This window comes from Carettochelys insculpta, chromosome 14, assembly GCF_033958435.1.
Source record: "Carettochelys insculpta isolate YL-2023 chromosome 14, ASM3395843v1, whole genome shotgun sequence".
Classification (NCBI taxonomy): domain Eukaryota; kingdom Metazoa; phylum Chordata; order Testudines; family Carettochelyidae; genus Carettochelys; species Carettochelys insculpta.
This window is the reverse complement of record NC_134150.1, coordinates 18,820,740-18,842,085: the sequence shown is the minus strand read 5'-3', so window position 1 is coordinate 18,842,085 and position 21,346 is coordinate 18,820,740. Positions and strand designations below refer to the sequence as shown.

The 21,346-nt window shown below is 42.4% G+C and overlaps 1 protein-coding gene across 4 annotated transcripts in view; it reads left to right on the top strand.

The window, feature by feature from the left end:
• PHKB (phosphorylase kinase regulatory subunit beta) overlaps nucleotides 1-21,346 on the top strand; it is a 212,412-nt gene that overhangs the window by 129,840 nt on the left and 61,226 nt on the right. For all 4 annotated transcript variants that reach the window (XM_075009104.1, XM_075009103.1, XM_075009105.1 and 1 more), the window contains 2 exons: nucleotides 18,389-18,444; nucleotides 18,649-18,742. In XM_075009104.1, coding sequence (XP_074865205.1) covers nucleotides 18,389-18,444; nucleotides 18,649-18,742 — 150 coding nt within the window. The remainder of the gene's footprint in view (nucleotides 1-18,388; nucleotides 18,445-18,648; nucleotides 18,743-21,346) is intronic.

The following is a 21,346-nucleotide window of genomic DNA, read 5'->3' as shown; positions in this document are numbered from 1 at the left end:
TTAGCAGGTGTATAAAGGATTTTCTACGTTGAGTTCCTAAGACATGCAGGAATTGGGCTCTCTTTGCTGCATACAAACTCTCTTATCTCATTTTTACCTGTTCGTCATACAGGACATGGCCCTTCTTAAGTCTGCAAAAGATAAAGCTGATGCTGGAGGATCTTAGGATCAAGGTTTCTAGTTTCTAGACCACTCATTGTAGCAAATTTTAACAAATGAAACCTTTGCTATCTGATAGGGAAGGAGCGCCAGCTAATTTTTTGCTTTGTTTTGCAGTTTTTGTTTTTTTACATCTTTACTTGTTTTCAAAGGGCTTGATGCATAAGTAAAAATTAGGATACCTGATAGCAAAAGTTCAGTATTTAAATCCTTGCTCAGCTGCAAAGATACTTGTAACATTTATATCCTCTCGTGATATAACTGTGAGTAACTGTGATGTTGTCTAGGAAAGAAGACAGAATAATGGGGAGGAGGGTGTGTGCACATGTGTGTAAAATACACACACCCACCTCACATATTTCCAGATAGTTTAAAAATCACTCATTCCCAAAATATAAAATTGTTCCTGCTTAATAGAATCTAACTGTTCTTTTTTGTTGTGTTTCATGTCAACTTCAGGTTAATTAAATACAATACATATTGTTTTCTTTTTTTCTATGATGACACAATTTTCTCCCCCATTCTCAGTTTAAAATAAGGAAGATAGCGCTCTCAGAGATACATTCAGGGCCAGGTCTACGCTACAGAGTTATGCTTCCTTGTGAGAAGCTGTGTCAGCCTAGCTGTGTAAACATCTATGCTACAAACAGGCTAGGTTGTCATTGTCTGGCAGTGGGGCTCACAGCTCAGTTAGGCTGGTGCAAATGTTCCTGGTGAGGGTGCACATCATTGGCAGGAGGAGCATAGTGTAGACTGGATTAATTACTGTGATGGCTGTATCTTGGCCTAAGGTAGGTCAGCCTGATTGTGTAGAGTAGGTAAGGTTGCAGCTCGAGCAGCAGTTAATTCAGGGAGGTTCTATGGCCTCTTGTATGTAGGGGATGAGATTTAGATCATTGCAAAGGTCTCTGCTGAAATTATATTAAAGAATAAAATGGTCAGACACAGAAACAGACATAACTTGTTGGGGAAAAGTCAACATGGTTTCTGTAAAGGGAAATCACGCCTTATTAATCCACTAGAGCTCTTTTGTGGGGAGGGTGGTCAGTAACTATGTGGACAAGGGAGATCCACTATCTGTACTTAGATTTCCAGAAAGTCTTTCATAAGATCCCTCACCAAAGGCTGTTAAGTAAAATAAGTTGTCATGGGACGAGAGAGAGTCCACTGATGGACTAAAAACTGCTTAAAAGGCAGGAAACAAAGGGTAGGAATAAGTGGTAAGTTTTAGGAATGTAATGAGGTAACTAGTGATGCTACCCAAGGGTCTCTATTGTACCCAATCCTATTGAACCTATTTATAAATTATTTGGAAAAAGGGGTTATCAAGGAGGTGGCAGAATGTGCTGTTGATACTAAACAGCTCAAGATAGTTAAAAACAAAGCAGATTGTGAAGAGTTTCAAAAGGATCTCCCAAATCTAGGTGATTGGGCAACAAAATGGCAAATTTTAATGTTGATAAATGTAAAGTAATGGTGATTGGAAAAAATAATCCCAACTATACATACAGAATGATGAGGACTAAGTTAGCTATAGCCACTCAAGAGAGAGATCTTGGTGTCATTGTAGATAGTTCTCTGAAAACATCCACTCAGTGTGCTGTACCAGTCAAAGTAGCAAACAGAATGCTACAAATCATTAAAAAGACTAGAGAATAAGATACTGCCTCTATATAAATGCATGCTGTGCCCACATCTTGAATATTACATACGGATGTGGATGCCTCATCTCAGAAAAGTTACATTGGCATTGGAAGAGGTTCGGAAAAGGGCAACAGAATGATTAGAGTTATGGAACAAGTGCCAGATGAAGAAAGACTGGGGCTTTTCATCTTAGAAAAAAAGGAGACTAGGGGGTATGATAGAGGTATATAAAATCATGACTGCTGTGTAGAAGTTATTTACTTGTTTCCATAACAAAAGAACTAGGGATCACCAAGTGAAATTCATGCGTAGCAGCTTTAAAATGAACAAAAGGAAGTTTTTCTTCACCCAGTACAAAGCAGGCATGTAGAACTTCTTGCCAGAGAGTTTGTGAAGACCAATACTTTAACAGGGTTTTAAAAAGAATCAGATAAATCATGGAGGTCCATCAGTGGACATTAGCCAGGATAGCTAGGAATGGTGTCCCAGTCTGTTTGTCAAAGGTTGGAAATGGATGTCAGGAGAAGGATAATTTTCCTGATTACCTGTTGTGTTTATTCCCTCTGGAGCATCAGGCTTTGACCTCTGGCAAAAGACAGGATACTGGGCTAGATGGACCTTTGGTCTGACCCAATATGGCTGTTCTTATTTTCTTTTGAACTTAAAGTCTGTGAAAGTGGTAATGTTTCTGAAATTGATCAAACAGTTACTTTATTAGACATGCTTATTATTTTTCCAATTTAGGCAGTATTTGTCACATTTGATGAACAATATAGGATTGAGAATTGTGTATTTCTTTCCTCAGTCAGTTAATTGTTTTCACATGAGTTCTTCATAATTAAGTGCTGGTATTTTTAGACAAAATCCAGTGAACACTTTTTAAAAATCTTTATTTTTAGGAGTCATTATTAGGAAATGCTCAATAAATGAAACAAAAATAACACTTGCAGCTGGGGCACTGGTTCAATAAACACTTATTGTCTGTACTGTACCGTGTAATGTCAAATGAATACATATTTATGGATTTTAAAATGGGGTGCCTCAGTTTTTGCACATCTGAGTTTAATCCTTTCAACTTGACAGCAGCCTTTTTTAAACCCTGTTAAAGATAGCATGTAATTTGAGTATAAATTTATTAGTTTTACTTAAATCAAATGAAGACAACTGTAATATTAGGGTGCATTTATACACTTGCATGTGAGCAAATATTTCTTGATTACACAGCAATATAAACATATTACATGAGTTAATCAGCTTAGCCCCATCCCTCTAGCTGTAGATACCTGCAACAATGCATCAGCAGAATAGAATCCCAGGAGAACAAAAGAAATTAATTTTCTAATTTCCTATAGTGACAATGCAGGTTCTAAAATGTCAGCATTTTTTAAATTAAGAATTTATCTGCATACAAAAATTCTACTGGTTTTAATTAACTGGGTTTTCAAGCAGTTCAAACTTCTGTGGCCTTGTCATTAGTAGGAAAAAAGGCAGTGTGACAGGTCAGGACTCCTGGGATGTCACCTGAGGTGCTGAGATACCACTGTCAGCCTATTCTGCCAGCTAGCTCCCCCCAACCCCCCCCACCCCGTCCTGAAAGCCTGTCTTGCTGAGCCAGGCATTATGGCCTCTTAGCAAAGCTCACAGTCAAGGCCACCCACAGCTGCAGAAGTACAGACACTGAGAACAGTTCTGGGAGAACATAGCATAAGGGATTTACTACAGCACCCACACCCATTTGGGTGCATCCCCAAATCATACATGGAACAGGTAGTTTCTTAATATATTAACTGAAGATAAAATCTTGGGGAGGTCTATAAGTTTGTAGTTCTGGCACAAGATAGCAGTTGCAGTATACCTTAGGGTCTGACTCGACTTGCTAGGTCTTGAGGAAATTTCAGAGAATTGTCTGTCTTGTCTTAGGATTTTACCTTAAGTTAGTTAACTCCATTTAAGAACAAACTTTTGTTCCCAGTGAAGACACAGACTGGATACTGTTAGGGCTAATATATACTTCAAAGTTTACAATATAGCTATACCAGCAAAATCCTTTTGATTTTCAAACACCGCTTATTTCAGAAAAAAATGTGCTTTTCATGGTATAGTTTACACTGGTTCAGCAAATAAAATACGCTATAATGGCAAAAACATCTTTTGTGGGTACCAACTATTTGTGTCTACACTGGGGCTTTTGCTGGCCTAGAAATGTCACAAACTCACCCCCAATTCAGCGTTCTTATGCCAACAAAAGTTTCCATTATAGATGTGCCTTGTTTCAATTTATGATACATATGTTTGAATTTAATGTATTGTTATTCTACTTCAGCTATACCAAAAGTACTCGTAAATCAAAATGAGCTCCTACGGGAGATTGCACTGGTTAAATAACGTCAGTTTAAATTCACATTTTAGGTTGTCAGTGCAACTGTCTCATTTAGACAAACCCCACAATAAAATGTATTTTTTGTGAGTGTGTACAAAAATTCCTGCTGCTCAACCTAAATTATACAAGCAAGTCTTTGTATAATAGTTTTAAGTTTAAAAACTATAAAAATAGAGCCTGGGATAATTGAATAAAAGAATTAATTTAATCATTGAAACATAATGTAAGTCTGCTATAGTGTACTGCTATGAGGAGAAAAGCTAAACTGATATGATCTGTATGAGAGTGTATTTATAGAAGTTGTGTTATTTATATTTATATTAAACTATGGTGGGGTCTCCAGCCCCACCTTGCTCCTGAGGGCTCCTGCAATGCCCACAGAGCTCTCCAGCTCCGTCAGGTCTCACTGGCCTGGTCCCAGTTCGTGGGCCTCACTGCCCCAATCAGGCCTCAGAGGCCTAGTCAGGCCCTTGCATCCTAGTCCCAGTTGACAGGCCTCTGCAGCTTAATGCCCGTTTACAGGCCTTATGGCACAGTCAGGCCTCTGCGGCCTAATCCCTCCCTGCCTTAGGCTCACAGGGGGTGGGAGTAGGGGAGCTTGGGGCCCCTTGCTCCACCAAGCTCCCATCTAGGGCCCTGTTGGTGGTGGGTGTGGGATTCCAGCCACCAGCTCAGCGGGGATCCTCACTGCAACACACTGAGGTCACTGGGTAGCATCCTGGTTCCCCCACCCTGGACTACTTCCTACCCTGTTCCTGGTGTGGTCCGCCATCTCAGCTCTGGCGGTGCTCTCTCCCATCGCTCCCATTGTAGGCTGCTTCTCTGGCAGTGGCCTTCACCACTATTGCTGCTGCTATGCTCAGTTTGCTCTCACTGCTCCTTGGGCAGCTGTGGATGCTGCTGCTGCTGCCGCTGCTGCCGCCACCACCACCACCACCACCGCTTGGGCGGCTGCTGTGGCTGCTCCTTGGGCAACTGTAGTTCCCAGGCTCCACTAGGAGCTTGTTCCTCCCCTGCTGGCCAGCCCCAACTGCCAGGCTTCCCCAGCCTTTACTCCAGGACTACAGCTGGGCCATGCCCAGCAGGGCCTCAGGGGCAGGGTCTTTTCTATCCAGTACGCCTGGCTCTCATACCCCTGCTCGATGCAGGATTGGTATCCTCCGTGACCCCGCTGCTTAGTGCGGGTTTGGTACACCCTGTCACATAGAACCAATTTAAGTTACAAAGAGATGGATGAGAAACCATATTTTAGTTGGACCTTTTTTAAGATTTCAGAAACATTTTTCATCCAGTGTCCAGAAGAAAAACAGACACTCAGAAATCATCATTGGACAAAAAACCTTTTTTTCTCCCTTAAAACACTGAAATTTGGTGTTTCCAAACAAAATGTGCCACCCAGAATCCTTAGCTGCCTTCCAGCTCGGCTGCAGCTGAACCAGGAACTCTGGAAGCCCTGGCAACTACAGACTGAAATTGACATAATTCCTGTTAATTTAATGACTGCTATTCAGCTGTGGGCTGAAGACTGACAAGAATAAAGAATTATGTCAATTTCAGTCCGCAGCTTTATGACAGCTAGCTTGATAGGCTGTCAGGGAAACTCAAAGCTCTGGAAATATTGGCTGTCAAGTTCAAAGGCTTCCAACACGACCTTGCAGGAAAACAGGCAGGTTTCCAGCAGTAATGTGTCAAAAGTAAACTGTTCCTGCCAAATATTTAGATTTTGACAAATAAGAAAATTCAAATGGAAATTTGTTTTTTAAGAATTTTTCGAATCTGCTGTATTTGTGAAATTTATGTGTTGATGAATCTTTTGTAATGGAGGCAAGAAACTCACTCATGTAAAAATGTCAAGCAGGTAATGAAAAGCACATGTTAAAACTGTACATTCTTGCAAAGAGACATTCCCTTAATCCAGAGTAATTTTATTTTTTTTATTGTGTGTTGAGTGATTCAGAAGGAAATTGTGAAACATGTATCAGATATTGACACAAGCTATTCTGGTGAGGATAAAAGCTACTATGTCTTGTGCTTCCAAAGCATTACTTTTTTCTTTATTTGTCCAAATACTACTTACAGCCACCCAGTATCATACCATTTCCTGTTGCCTAGGCAATCCCACTGCCTGGGTACTAGCTAATTATCCATGAGTGAGACTTTCATTGTTCACACTGCAGCACATATACTATGTTAATGTGAGATAATGGAAACTCAAAGACTTGATTTATTCACAGCTTCACCTGTTTGTTCATACTTCATGGTGTTCTAAAAAAATGTGAACTGCTGAATGCATTTTTGTATGTATGTAACTGGCATATGTGTTTTATCCAGCACTGCTACTCCTGCCACGAGTATTTACACTGTTCACCGCTAAAGTTGTGTTGGCATAAGAACTGCCTCTTGCTTTATAAATATTGTCAGTTTGCATAAATTCTCTACTGCCTTGATCCTCCCTGGTATTCTTCTTGATAGCCATTCTTCTGTTCATTTCCCTTGGAAACTTGTCAACTTGGTTCTTGAGTCAGTTTCTTTGGATAATCATAGATGAACAGTATTTAAAGGATCTATTGTAGAAAGGATTTATTCTACGAATCAGTGGAATATATTTCATGACTCAGCAGAAAATCTGTGTTAGTATTCCAGGTTTGTAGGAAGGAACTGATTCTACTTTGGGGACACTTGATAATTAGAGATGTCAGACTGTATTGCAGCGTCTACAATACAGCAGTCTTCCAAAAGGTGATCTTCCAGAACATCTCTTCTGGTAGATCTTCTTTCAAAAGAAAGTGGTTCCTAAACTAGACTGCCAAGCAGAGGAATTGGGAGAGCCTTCTGATACTCTTCTTGGATTGCTGGGTCAGGTCACCTCAGCTAGGGCGACTCTACTGCTGCATGATGGAATTGCCAAGATGGCAGGGCACTGCAGCAAACTCCTTCCTTATACCCCCCCACCTCAGTTCTGGAGAGGGTTGAGTGAAAATACCTTATCTTTGTGAAGGGACATGAGAATTTGTTTACTCACCCAGCGCCCACTGCCCTCATGGTGGAAGAGAGAAACCACTGAGAGAGGTAGGGCCAGCCCACTGCCACGTTAAGGAATAAAGTCTCAAAACACCTAGATCAGAGGTCTGCAACCAGAATAGCGAGAAGAGCAATTTTGAAATTCAGTTACAAAAGCAATACTTCAAGAGCTGCAATGCATGTGAATAGGAGAGGAGGAGGAGGAGGAGGAGGAGGAGGAGGAGGAGTAGTAGTAGTAGCATCCTTCAGTCTACGTAGACTGTGGATCGTGCCCTTCGTAGTTCCATTCAGCATCCTCATTTGCAGCGTGGGCTGTGACTGTGAAGACCCACACGAGAGTGGCAGTCCTTGCTGCATCTGTTGCATAAGTAATGGGTGTCTGGCAGGTCCTTGCTGTGCTTTCTGTGGGCTCACTTCTCCTTTGTTAGCTGTCTGATCCTCAACTCGCCCTTCTGAAGGCCCTTGTATAGTTCCTGCCTCCATCTGCTGCTATCTTCTGCCAGCTCCTCCCAGCTGTCTGGCTTGATGTCTACTTCCCTGAGGCCTCTCTTGCAAACATCTTTGTAGCGCAACTGGGGGCGTCCGGGAGGTCTTTTGCCAGAGGCTAGCTCGCCATACAGAATGTCTTTTGGGATCCTTCCATCATTCATCCTGTGGACGTGGCCAAGCCAGCGGAGCCGCCACTGCCTGAGGAGGGTGTGCACAGTTGGGATTCCAGCTTGCTCAAGGACGGTAGTTGTAGCCAACCAGGCTCGGGTTCCCCAGAGACGAGGCTGCACCCAGAAGGCGAGTGCTATATTTGGTTTATTGAAAGCGCGTGACACCCGCGGCGGGAGCCCCGGAGACACTGCAGTCACCCATGGGGGAAGACCCGACACGCCAGAGCTTCGCTTGGGGAGAGGCTCTGTAACAGGCCTCTTAACACTAGCTGATAAAGCTGAGCTCATTAACATAAGATTGCCTAAAATTGCCTATGCATTTCTTATCACTATCTCTTGTGGCCTACTGCCAGCATAGCCTTGAAATCTTGGCAAGCGCGGCTTGTTCTGCAGCTGTTCCCATGGCAGTTTGCAGCTTTCACCTTGCACAGACTGGTCTGTTTAGATTCTCCTGAGGATTCACAGAGGGGTCGATCTGCTCTCATGAGACCATTACAAACTCTTCTCGCACCCTACAGTAGTGTTGGACACTCTGTCCTTCCACGATATTCCAAGGATGCGCCTGAGGTAGCGCAAGTGGAAGATGTTCAGCCTCTTTTCCTTGCGGGTGTACAGGGTCCAAGTCTCGCTGCCGTAAAGGAGGGTGCTGAGGATGCAGGCTCTGTAGACTTGCATTTTGGTGTGAGTGTACAGCTTGTTGATTTTCCACACTCTCTCGCTGAGTCTGGACACAGTTGTGGCGGCTTTACCAATCCTCCTATTTAGCTCAGTCTCCAAGGACAGGGTGTCAGTGATGGTGGACCAAAGGTAAACGAACTCGTGGACTACCTCTAACATATAGTTGTCAATGCTGATTGATGGAGAATCAGCAACATCCTGAGCAAGTACACTGGTCTTCTTTAGGCTGATGGAGAGCCCAAAGTGCTTGCAGGCTTTGGAGAACCGATCCAGCAGCTTCTGAAGCTGGTCTTCTGTGTGTGACACGACAGCAGCATCAGCTGCGAACAGCATCTCTCTGATGAGGACTTCCTGCACCTTAGATTTAGCTTTCAGCCTTGCAAGATTAAACAGTTTCCCATCATATCTTGTGTGCAAAAAGATGCCCTCTGTTGAAGATCCAAAGGCGTGTTTAAGGAGGAGTGCAAAGAAGATCCTGAACAATGTCAGAGCAAGGACACATCCTTGTTTGACGCTGCTCCTGATGTGGAAAGCATCCGATAATGTGCCATCGTATTGGACGGTTCCTCTCATGTCTTCATGGAAAGACTGGATCATCTTGAGTAACCGTGGCGGACAACCTATCTTGTGGAGCAGTTTGAACAGTCCATCCCTGCTGACCAAGTCGAAGGCCTTGGGTAGGTCGATGAAGGCAATATAGAGTGGCTTCCTCTGCTCCCTGCATTTCTCCTGCAGCTGCCTCAGAGAGAAGACCATGTCGACGGTAGATCTCTCTGTGCAGAATTCGCACTGTGATTCACGATACATCCTCTCAGCCATCTTCTGGAGTCTGCCGAGAATGACACGAGCGAACAGTTTACCAGTGATGCTTAGGAGGGAGATTCCACGGTAGTTGTTGCAGTCGCTTCTGTCTCCTTTCTTCTTATACAAGGTTACGATGTTAGTGTCGTGCATGTCCTGTGGAACCTCTCCCTCTCTCCAGCACAGGCACAATAGCTCATGTAGGGGTTCCAGGAGAGTGTCTGCGGCACACTTGATAACCTCTGGTGGTATACCATCCTGGCCCGGGGCCTTTCCTGCTGCAATGTTGTCAATGGCTTTCTTTAGTTCATCCACCGTTGGTTCCTGATCCAGTTCGTCCATCACTGGTAGGATTTCAACGGCATCGAGGGCTGAGTTGACCGCAATGTTCTCGCGTGAGTACAGCTCAGAGTAGTTCTCGACCCAGCACTCCATCTGTTTGGCTTTGTCAGTGATGACTTCACCAGATTTGGATTTCAGAGGTACCATCTTGTTCTGGGTGGGTCCTAATGCCTTCTTGATGCCCTCGTACATTCCCCTGAGGTTACCAGAGTCAGCACTAGTCTGGATGCTGCTGCATAGCTCGAGCCAGTAGTTGTTGGCACAGCTCCTGGCCATGGGCTGTACTGTTTGTCTGGCTGCTCTGAGCGCTTGCAGGGTATTCTGGCTTGGCGAACGTTTGTACTTCATGAGCGCAGCATGCTTTTTTTCGATGGCTGGAGTCATCTCATTGGAGTTAGCTTCGAACCAGTCATTTGTGTTTCTAGCCCTTCTTCCAAACACCGACAAGGCTGTGTTGTACATTGTATCCCTCAGATGCTGCCATCTGGATGTCACATCGGCACCCCCAGGGTTGCTGTGCAGATTCTCCTTGAGGGTTACTCTGTACTTTTCAGCTCTCTCTGAGTTAGCCATCTTTCTGGCATCAATGTGGGGCCTTCCAGTTGGTTTAGAGCAGTGCAGCTTCTTGGGAATCACCTTGAGTTTGGAGCAAACTAATGAGTGATCTGTATCGCAGTCAGCACTATGATAGCTGCGTGTCAGAAGGACGTTTTTGAGATTATCACGTCTAGCGATGACCACGTCTAGTTGATGCCAGTATTTTGAGCATGGGTGTCTCCGTGATACTCTGTGCAGTGGCTTGGTTTGGAAAAATGTGTTTTTGATGCACAGATTGTGGTAAGTGCAAAGTTTGAGAAGACACTGACCATTTTCATTCATTTTTCCCACACTGAAGTGGCCTAAGCAGGAAGGCCACGAGTCATGATCGGCTCCAACTTTCACATTGAAGTCACACAGAATGTACAGTTGCTCACGAGCAGGTGTTTGCACTATGGCAGCACTAAGCACGTCATAAAACTTGTCTTTTACTTCCGGTGCGGCGTACAAGGTTGGGGTGTAAGCGCTGATCAAGTGGACAGGACTGGCGTGAGTTTGAAGTATGACCTGGAGGAGTCTTTCTGATCCACCCATGACTAATTCCACCATTTGTGGAAGGGTGTTTCTGGTGGCAAAGCCAGCACCATGTTCCCTGGGTTCTTCTCGTGCTTTACCCTGCCAGAAAAAGGTGTAGTCCTTATTGAGGAGATAGTCCTCAATAAATAATGTCAAACAGTACTTTTTTGTCTCACCTATTTTAAGAACAGTGCACATCCAACAATTTGTATCAGTTAAAAAGTTGTTACCCCCATCTCCAGGCTCTACCCGCCACCACTCCTCCACTCCCAAGCTTTGCCCCATATCCTCAAACCCATCACCCCTTCCTCAGGTTTAACCCCTCTCAGCACCAAACTGCTCCCAACCCCAGGTTTAACCGCTTCAGCCCCAAATCCACCCTCCACCAATCCTCAGGACTTACCTGCCTCAGCTGAGGAGCTCCATGTGCTGTGCTGCTCCTCCACAGCCACTGCTGCCTCCCGCTGGCTGTCCCCCCACCACGCTTCCTTCTCCACATAGCTGTGCAGCTCTAGCAGAGGCAGACTCGGCTTCCCCTCCTCCCAGCTCTCCTGCAGACTGGCTTCCCACACATGGAGCAGCTCCCTTCCCTGTCAGCTTTTTCTTCTGAGACTCCCTGCCCTGCCAGCTTCCCCCTTGCTGCAGCTGACTACTTGGCAACTCTGGAGGGTGCCACTGCTTAAACAATACTTGCAGTTAAAATGGAGTTGAGGGTTTTTTTTGTTTTGTTTTGGTTTTTGTTTTTTTTGGTTTAAGCAGCGGCAGCCTTCAGAGCTGCGAGTGGAGTGAGCTACGGCAGCACTTGGAGCTGCAAGCAGCTCCTTAAAGAACTGCCCAGTTTGCTGACCCCTAACCTAGATCTCTTTGGTTGTAAACATTATTCTTCTACATATTTCCAACTCCATTTGGCAAACCATAAGCACTCCATTGCCCGACATGACTTGAACATGTGGCAGGCAATGTCCAAGTTTGAGTCAGTGCTACCAGAAGCCCCCAGGAAGGAGTTCCAGAAGCTTGCTGATGAAGGGGCCTCGCAAGACTGGGCAGCATAGCAATTGGCTTCTGATGCAGCGGATTTGGCGGTGCAGTCCCTGGCATCTGCTGTGTTCATGTATAGGGTGATATGGTTACTCCTTTCAGGGTTGTCTGCTTATGGTTAGCAATCCATTCAGAACTTCCTGTTTGATTCAGCCGCCATGTTTACAGAGCACATGGCCATAACATTACGTGGACTTAAAAACTCCCAAGCTAAAGACCTTGGGATTGTGTGTCCTAGGACCAGAGAGAATGAAATTTAAATACTATCTGTCCCAGTCCTGAAGGTCCTAATCCCTAACAGGATCCAGCTGCTGAGCAGTTTAAGCCCTTCACAAGGAGGCTGAGTAGGCAGTTTCAACTCTTCTCCTAGACCACCTTAATCCTCTCTAAGCTTCCAGCTAGTGCCCCTGTTGAAAGTACACCCAGGTATAATGTATCTTTCAAACTACTGGATCTTCACTTTTATTGTCATCCCACCTTTACTCCTTCCTGCAAGCCTGATTTTGCTGTCAGGATGGACCACTGGCTGCTAGCTGCAGTGCATCATGACTATACCTGCCAGCTCTCCTCTATCCCCTCCCTTTTCACCCTCTCTCCCTGTCCATCTCACAACAAACATCTCCTGCAGGAGTTAAGGTAGTTGTGCCATATAGGAGTGGTGAAGGGGGTCTGGGTTCTATCCTTATCGTGATGAATTGGCACATCAGGGGCATGAGGGTGCTGTACCAGTATTGGTGTCAGCACAATGGCATGATGAGGATTACTTGCGCTACATCTTATCTGATTTTCTGTAAGACCTTATTGATCAGATGGCATGGTGGGAATTTGTACAAGAGACCTTCTGTCCAAAGAAGGAGGAAAGCATCCGCAAGGAAACTTTGCTTTAGACCTAGTCTGGAGGAGAATTTGAGGTACTTTACATTCTTCCTGGTCCTGAACAAATCCACTTGAGGAAAGCCTCACTGTTAGAGAGAGGGAAGGCCATCTTCAGTGAAGAGCCCACTTGTGGTGAGATTAAAACTGCCTGCTCAGGTGGCCTGCAATGATCTTCCTGGTCCCAAGAGATGCCTATCCTCTAGGGAAACGTGATGAGCACAGAAGTCCCGGAGCTGGATCATCTCTTGAAAGAGGGCTGTGGAATGCTCCCCCATCTATTGATGTTAAAAAAAAATGGGTTATCAAACCATGGCACGGGTGCCAAAAGTGGCACGCAAGCCAATTTTCATCAGCTCAAGAGGTGGGAGCTCAGTGCCATTCCACCTTCCCTATACAGCTGGGAGCTTGCACAAAGCCATGCCACATGTGGATTAATGAAAGACCCACTAATGCTGCCAAACACCACCTAAATGGTAAGACTCTGCTTCTTAATTTAGATGTTAATGAAGCTTTGGTAAGTAGGAATATTAGTGACTTTAAAAAGTATCACCAGCACTCAGACCATACATAGAGGTCGAAAGATCAAATTTCAGCACTCCACCTCAGAAAGGTTGCTGACCCCTGATGTAGAACATCATGGCCATGAAGACTTGGACCACTCTGCCCAACATGTGACCACTCTGCCCAACATCACATGGCCTACATACTGCTCTGAGCTCTCTGATATTTATTTGGAGGTTCTCTTCAAATGAGGTCACTCTCTTGGCATCTGGAGTGCCAAGATGAGGATTGCTTGGCCTCTCTCTCAAGCAGTCAGTGCCAACTAGGGAGTGGAATAGGCAGGATGAAACCACTTTTCGCCATGTGTGAGGGTGGCTGTTCAGAATCACTGTTTATGTGCAGAGCAGTGATTATTTGTGAGAGAGGCCAGCTGGAGAGGCAGCAATAACCTGCTCTCTTTGCTCCTCCTCAGTCCCAGCTGGCAGGGGCTGAGGGAGCCAGAAAGCCCCCCTTCCGCCTCCCTTCCTCCACATAGTTTTCACCTCACCTGGCCTCTTTCCTTGTCAGCCATTCTTGAGCTGCCACTGCCTCCCCAGCCAGGTTGAACCGTGAGTCGAGTCAGCATGAGAAGTGACCTTGTCCTGTCCCTTCATCTCTCCTCCTGGGCCCAGTTGCTGGGGGAGAAGGTCAAGGAAGCTGGAAGTGCCAGGGTGTGGGAACACAGCAGGAGAAGCAGAGGTCCTCCCTCCCTCACCAGCAGATATAGCAAAGAAAACTCTTGCTGAAATTGAGGTTGGGGTGAGGCATTTAATCCCACATCTTGTTGGGTTGCCTTTTTTTCCTGAATTGGTTTCTTTTTTTTGTTTGCTGTTCTGTTCTGTATTTCACATGTGCTTGAACAGTTAATATTTGATTATGCTATTTTTATCTAATTTAGCTCAATTAGTGAAAAATCAGCATGTTTCTCTTGTGTTCGTATTTGTGATAAAATGGAATATGAAACTAGAATATAACATTTCACTTAATGTCTTCAAAAATAAAAAGCAGTTTCTTTCTTTATAATGCCTTGTTGGTTTCCCCACAATTGAAGGATATTCTGTAAATAATTTCATTCTCCTTCTTTTTAAAAAAATTGCTTATTTCAGAATATTTGGCAACTTGTAGAGTTACTGAAAGAAAATCAAACAACCCAACTTCAGTTTTATTTTTAAAGAAAGACAGGTTGTATTCACCAATTATTATTCCATTAGCAATAAAAACAACTTAATCAAACCAAAGATTTAGATAGAAAACTGTAATTGCTGTTTATATGAACTTTCTCTCTGTATGGTATATTGGAAGCTGTCATTCACTTAACCTTCTGAATGCTACGTAATAATTTGAAAAAAACATTCCACCTTGAACAAACATACAAACAGCATTATTTTGCCTTTCTGGATAATTTTCCTTCATCAAATAAGTGATACATACAGTATTTGTCACAGAGGATCTGGCTATTGTATTTAAGGTGTCATCTGTACTCCAAAACCAAATACTCTTGACTCCCTGCATTTTTTGGTCCTGGCTCTACTGTATATCTTTGTTGTAGTGCAAGATTTGCAGAAACCTTGTCATACAGGTTGAAACTCTATACTCGAACACCCTCAAGTCCTGACCACTGCCAAATGAGAAACTTTGCTGGACTGTGGGAGGTCAGTATTGTCTAGAAGCATTACCAACACTTCCACCACTTACTGGGCTTTTAGAAGACATTTAGGGGTAAATTACAGCTAAGTAACAGCACAGAACACTGAGAGCCAGGGCTGGTGGCTGCAAATGAACTTTATGAGACTTGGCCATACCCATGATAAGTAGCTGTCTGGCTACCATAAACCACTTAACCACATAGTTCTCAACAGTGAATTATTTTTGATGAAAGAATAAAACAGATTGATTTAACTACAAGAAGATTGGTTTTAAGTGAACACACATATGAGGCATTACATTCAGAAAAGGTTATAAGAGAAATAAAGTTAATGTGCTCCCTAGTACTAAAACTTAAGAAACTATACTTGGTTCAAGCTGAAATTTCTTACCACTTTTTTCCAGTCACATTACTGATAAAATTTTGTAGCCATAATCTGCTCCCAAAGAGCTGTTTCTTTTTTCATCTTAAGAAAGAAGGATGATATGGAAAGGTAACATGGGGCATTTTTGACCCTCATTTAGGTTTTTATAGTTATTCTTTTCCATGTATTTCTTGAGAGTTACCTTTTAAATAAAATTCATTCCTGTTGTGAGAATGAAGACCAGAACCATGGTGGCAAAAGAAGTTACATGTTGTTTAAGATGCAGAAGTTTGTTTCTGCCACCTTCCTGGCCAAAGAGTGGCCACTTAATAGGCAATTGTCCATCAACTTCGATGTACCTCTTTAGAGGCATCAGCTTGTGTCTTTGTCTTTGATAATCTGGTTTATTGGACTGGTAAACACATTTTAGACCTAATTTCAGTTTATATTCATAACCTTGCATAATTTCTACATATGTTGCACCATTAAATTATTGACCAGCAACTTACTTGTTTTCAAATGGTACTTCACAAGGTATATATTGTGCAAAGATTATTGCACTGTGAAATAGGATATGAATGTAGGATCATGCTGATATCCACTTGATTTGACTTTGATCCAATATGAGTACTTAATGGTACAGTGCAATACAAATTATTGAGGGGGACTGGTAAATGGCTTTATTTCATTAATCTTCGAACTGAGTATTCTGTTTACAGTATGATGTGACACATTCTAGATCTTTAACTTGATATTGTCTTCCAGATCTTCACATACTGAAAAGCAAAGGCATTTGCTTTCTGCTTAATATCTTGCAATATGTTAATTAAATGCACTATATTGAATTTCTAATCATATTTTTCAAAGTCTATTTAAATTTCACACATCTAGGTCCTCTAAAATAAAAATGACTGAAGCAGTAAGTTACTTAGAAAAAGATTGCTGCACCTACCTTTTGATAAAGTACTCAATCAAGTGCAATAACCCATGAAAATCCTGCATGCCAATATAGATTTACATGAGAAACGGAGGATCAGCAGTTTATTTTTAATAAACTCCCTTTTATATCCCAGATATAATTTTTTAGAGTTCTATACTAAAAATTTATATCTGTTTCTTGGGGTGTCATGAATTTGATTACTTAGCTAACTTATATACTTTATCATGTGGAAATAGGGAATTCTAGTTAAAACCTGTTTTCTTCCTTCTGTCTGCTGTGCACAAATCTAAACATTTATTTGGCATAGAACTCTCATCCAAATATCTTTCTCCAGACCTTCATTTCAAATAGTCTCAGTCTCCATAGTCGATCAACCTGACTCTTACATGATATTATTGATAGAAATAGAGCAGCAATAACCTCCATAAAACAAAACAAAAAGTAGTCAAGTAGCACTTTAAAGACTAGCAAAATGGTTTATTAGATGAGCTTTCGTGGGACAGACCCACTTCTTCAGATCATAGCCAGACCAGAACTGACTCAATATTTAAGGCACAGAGAACCAAAAACAGTGAGCAAGGAGGACAAATCAGAAAAAGATAATCAAGGTGAGCAAATCAGAGAGTGGAGGGGGGGAAGGTCAAGAATTAGCTTGAGCCAAGTATGCAGACAAGCCCCTATAGTGACTCAGAAAGTTCCCATCACGATGTAAACCATGTGTTAATGTGCCAAATTTGAATATAAAAGCCAGCTCAGATGTTTCTCTTTCCAAAACGGTGCGATAATTCCTTTTCAGTAACACACATACCTTTAGGTCATTGACAGAATGCCCCATTCTGGTTCCAGGACTGGTATTCCTGGGGTATAGACTGTGGCTGTTAGTGAGGATCCTCATGAGGTTGGGAAGTTGTCTGTAGGAAAGTCTATACCCCAGGAATACCAGTCCTGGAACCTTTCCGTGCAACAAAGCCTGCTGCCAGCTTTGTCCACATATCTTCTCTGGAAATAGCATCACTGGACCTAACCAGGTTACTCACAGAATCACGGGCACTTTCTCATGCTCCTCTACTAACATCATATATGCCATCATGTGCCAACAATGCCCAGATGCTTTGTATATTGGACAGACTTCTATAAAAATAAGACTGTGTTGTTGTAGAGGACCATCTTGGAAATAACACAATATTTGCTTCTGCTAACTATACCATAGAACTTCTCCTACTCTTCTCTGCTCTCCCCCCACAGAGAGTCAGAAGGTATGTTGTGTGGAAAATATAGAACACCGTCAAGGAAATGAACGAGAGTAATGCAGACATGTTATATCTTAGCCAGTGAAGCATGTTGCAGGTTAGAAAGGAGTGTGAAATCCTAGTCCCAGTCACTGATTTTAGTGGCATCATAGTTCTACACAAACTGCTTCGGTACAATTGGCATTTTTCTTACCAAAATGTTGTCATTCATTTTATTAAAAATAATTTTATGAATCATATTTTTAGAAAAATTGTGAAAATTAGAAGGTAAATATTTATTTCCTACAACGTTACAGTTAGTAACTATCCAGTTTTAACTATCTGTTTAAAAAAAGTATTATCAATCAGCTTGCATGTGATTGGGTAGGAGTGTGCACATGCATATGTTTTGGTTTTGGCTGTAGTTATATGAAGACCGTATCAGTTATACAGTCAGTTGGATGATTAATTCTTTACAAATCTATACAGCATATCAACATAATACTAGGATATAATAGAAATAAGGAGAAAATACCAGACACATCAATAGCATACCTTAGGTTTTTTTCTGAGCAATTTTCTGAGGAATTTTTACCACATATGGCAATTTTTAAATATATCACTTAGATGGATGTCTCTGTTAGATAATAGAAAATGTAAATGTTGGCGAAAGAAGATTGTCTCTATTTCCCCAACATGAATCATTCAAAATACCATTACCATTGCTGCCCCTCATTTACTTGTGAGATTTGTTATTTAGTTATGTGGTGACAATGTTTTATTATCCTGTGTACACAAATCCATTAGCAGGCAGTTGAGAGAAGGCAGGGTGTGAATTCTGATTATGACTATGAACTATTTAAATACTGTTAATATTGTCCTTGTTTCTTCTTGATGTAATAAACAATTCTCAGTTAACTATGCTACTATAAATATTTTTTTGCTCTTATTCCTTTTAGGGGCCCCTAGAAAATGATTTGGTGGTCCATGTGGCCCTGATAGCAGAAAGTCAGCGGTAAGACATTTAGTTTTATTAAAAATTTCTATTTCAAGGAAGAGTGAAATGTAACTAACATCTACAGTATGGCACAGGTTTTCAAAGACTTAAATTGGAATGATATTGATGGTTTTGCCTCATCAGTGATTGCTACCGATGAGGTCACAAAATCAGACCATAGTTAAGCTGTGATTATATCCCTGCATTTATTTTGTTTTATAGCCTGCAAGTTTTTCTGAATACATATGGAATCCAGACTCAGACTCCACAGCAGGTGGAACCTATTCAGATATGGGCTCAACAGGAACTTGTCAAAGTAAGATATTTTGAATTAATGACTTATCTATGCATTCCTTCTTTTTTTTTAAATACAGTTCCCTATTTGCTAACAGACTCATGCCTACTCATGTTGCAGTGAATTATCTAGCTGTTTCATTTTAATGAAACCGTAAGGTACTTCAAAGGGTACATTTACTGATTCCTAATTCATGCCCAATGGCAGCACATTAGCAAATACATTTGAACATCTTTAATCCGACAATCTTAGAAAACAGTGTATGCTGGATTAAAGATTTTGTCAGGGGGATGGAGCACTGCAGGGTCTGCGTATGAGGGAAATGGTGGTAGGGTGCTTACCTGACACCTCTCTTCCAGGGGTGTACATGGGTGTGTGCCACCTCCACTCCCAGGCATCACACACTGCCCCTATGGGAGCAGCAGGAAAAAGCCACAGGGAAAGCAGCTCTGCAGGCTGTTGTTACCTCACCTCAGGGGGAAGGGGAGTGGCAGCACACAGAGCCCCATCCTTTGCCATACTGCAGGTGTTCCAGGATCAGGGACACCCAGATTTTAGAGGCTCTGGTGTAATTGAAGCCTTTGTTCTGTATGTGCACTTTAAATATGTCTTTATCCATAACCGAAATGTAATTTGACATGATCCGTTACCCATTCTAGGTTGTACCTAATCACATTCCAAATAATAAAGCAAGTACAGTAAGTCAATGGACTTAAGTCAAGGTTGATTTGGACACAGTGAATCAGAGACAGATTCAGAGATGGATTTAAGTAACAGGCTACGAGTTTATTAATTTAATTTTCTGCATAGTCATTACTCTAATCGAATCCACATCCCTCTGAATCCTAATCCTCAAATTTTGTCTGGTGCAAGTCTCGAGATGATTTTTGACAAGGTGAATAATCAAGATATGTGATGGCTGTACCTCAGCCACCAGTGAGTGCAGCAGAGCCATAGGCTGATTATGCAACATAGCTGTTCTGTCTTATCACTGAAGGCAGACAGTTTTAGCTTTGAAACTCAATTGTGATCCATCTGCTGACCTCACTGTGGGTTTGTGAGACCCATTCACAATTGCATGCTTTTAGCTCAAGCTCTTAACACTCTTCCCATTGTCTCCTGCAATCACACACAACAAAGTTACATCAGACCTGTGATGTGCACCAGCAGGGTGAAAGCACACCCTGTTACCGTCTGATCTCTAGTGCTTGATTGCTTGGAAAGTTGAGAAGTTGAAATCCTCTGATCTAACAGAGGTCTTTACCCCCAAACCTAGGGGAATGCATGCCAAAATTTGCCAGATTGAGTTGTGAATAAGCTAGTATCTTCTTCATGTCCACAGCAATCTGATAGCTGGTTAGTTAGCTGCCATCCCCACGTATACATAGTGGATCTGATTCCCAGTTCTGTATGTTTAAAGTAGGCTTTGACGTCATTCATGGGTTTACCTGTTCATCTGTATTTTCCTTAGCTCTGCTGTGTTCTTCTTTGGAGTTCTTTCCAGCTTGATCAGTTTCTGAATGCTTCAATTTCAGTGACATTGTTCTGATGTAAACTGTACATCCCATAGTTCTGATGTACACCTAGAGCTATCTCCGGATGTTTGCAGGACTAGTTTAGTAAAAGCACCAAAAATAAAAAGGTTGTGAGAAATGCTGATTTAAGTAAAACTGCTTCCACCCTACAGCTGTTAATCCTCTGGTTAAAGCTTCTAATCAATACAGGTATGGGGAGCCTGTCTTTCTCCCTGTACCTTCATCTCTGGAACATCTTGCTAAAACCATCCATAAAAACATCCCCTAAGTACACCAGCAAGTCCTGCTTGCCTCCAGCAAAACAAGATGACCCAATATTGTGGGGGAATGCCAATCAACAGTGCACCACAGACAGTACATTGCGTACCAGCTGAAATTTGGGGATGAGGCAGAAAAAAATGGAGTCCTACCTTAAATCTGAATTATATAGTTGCCACCAAATTGACCTTATACATTGTGACAAACTGAAGCAGGAAGAGGGGCGGTGAAATTTGCCAAGTCTAATGCTATGAGGAGCTATGCCTTGACAACTTAGTAAGTCATCACCTGCTGCCTGCGGAGGGCTAGTGAATGATGTAAATCCATCCGCAGTGGGAGAGCTTCTCCTGTTGGTTTAGTATTGTCTTTGCTGAAATGCTACGGTGGCACAACTGCATTGTAAGTGTAGACTTGCCTTCACATAGAGTGATCCACTATTTGCTACAAAGTTCTTTTTTTACATCCAAGTGATTTCACTGTTTGTAGTGTATCTTTAATGATTTTGTGTTGACATTTTTGTGTTGTTACAATGGTGGATAATTAAATACGTTATATAATCCCAGCTGCTTAAATGGGCCATCATTTAGACACATGGTTCCCTGGTCACTCACTTTCACTCCAAAACCATGTGGGCATAATTTTCAACATAGCTGTATTATTCCTTAAATGTTACCTATGCACACATCTTGTATTCATTATCAGTACTAGTAAGTTAAAAGTTTTCAGTACAGAATGCACATGCCATGAACGTGGTGTTTTAGGTGTAGTGGGTTTACAAGCAGTTCCTCTCCTAACACTATAAAGAACAGTGAAACTTTTGCCTGCAATGATC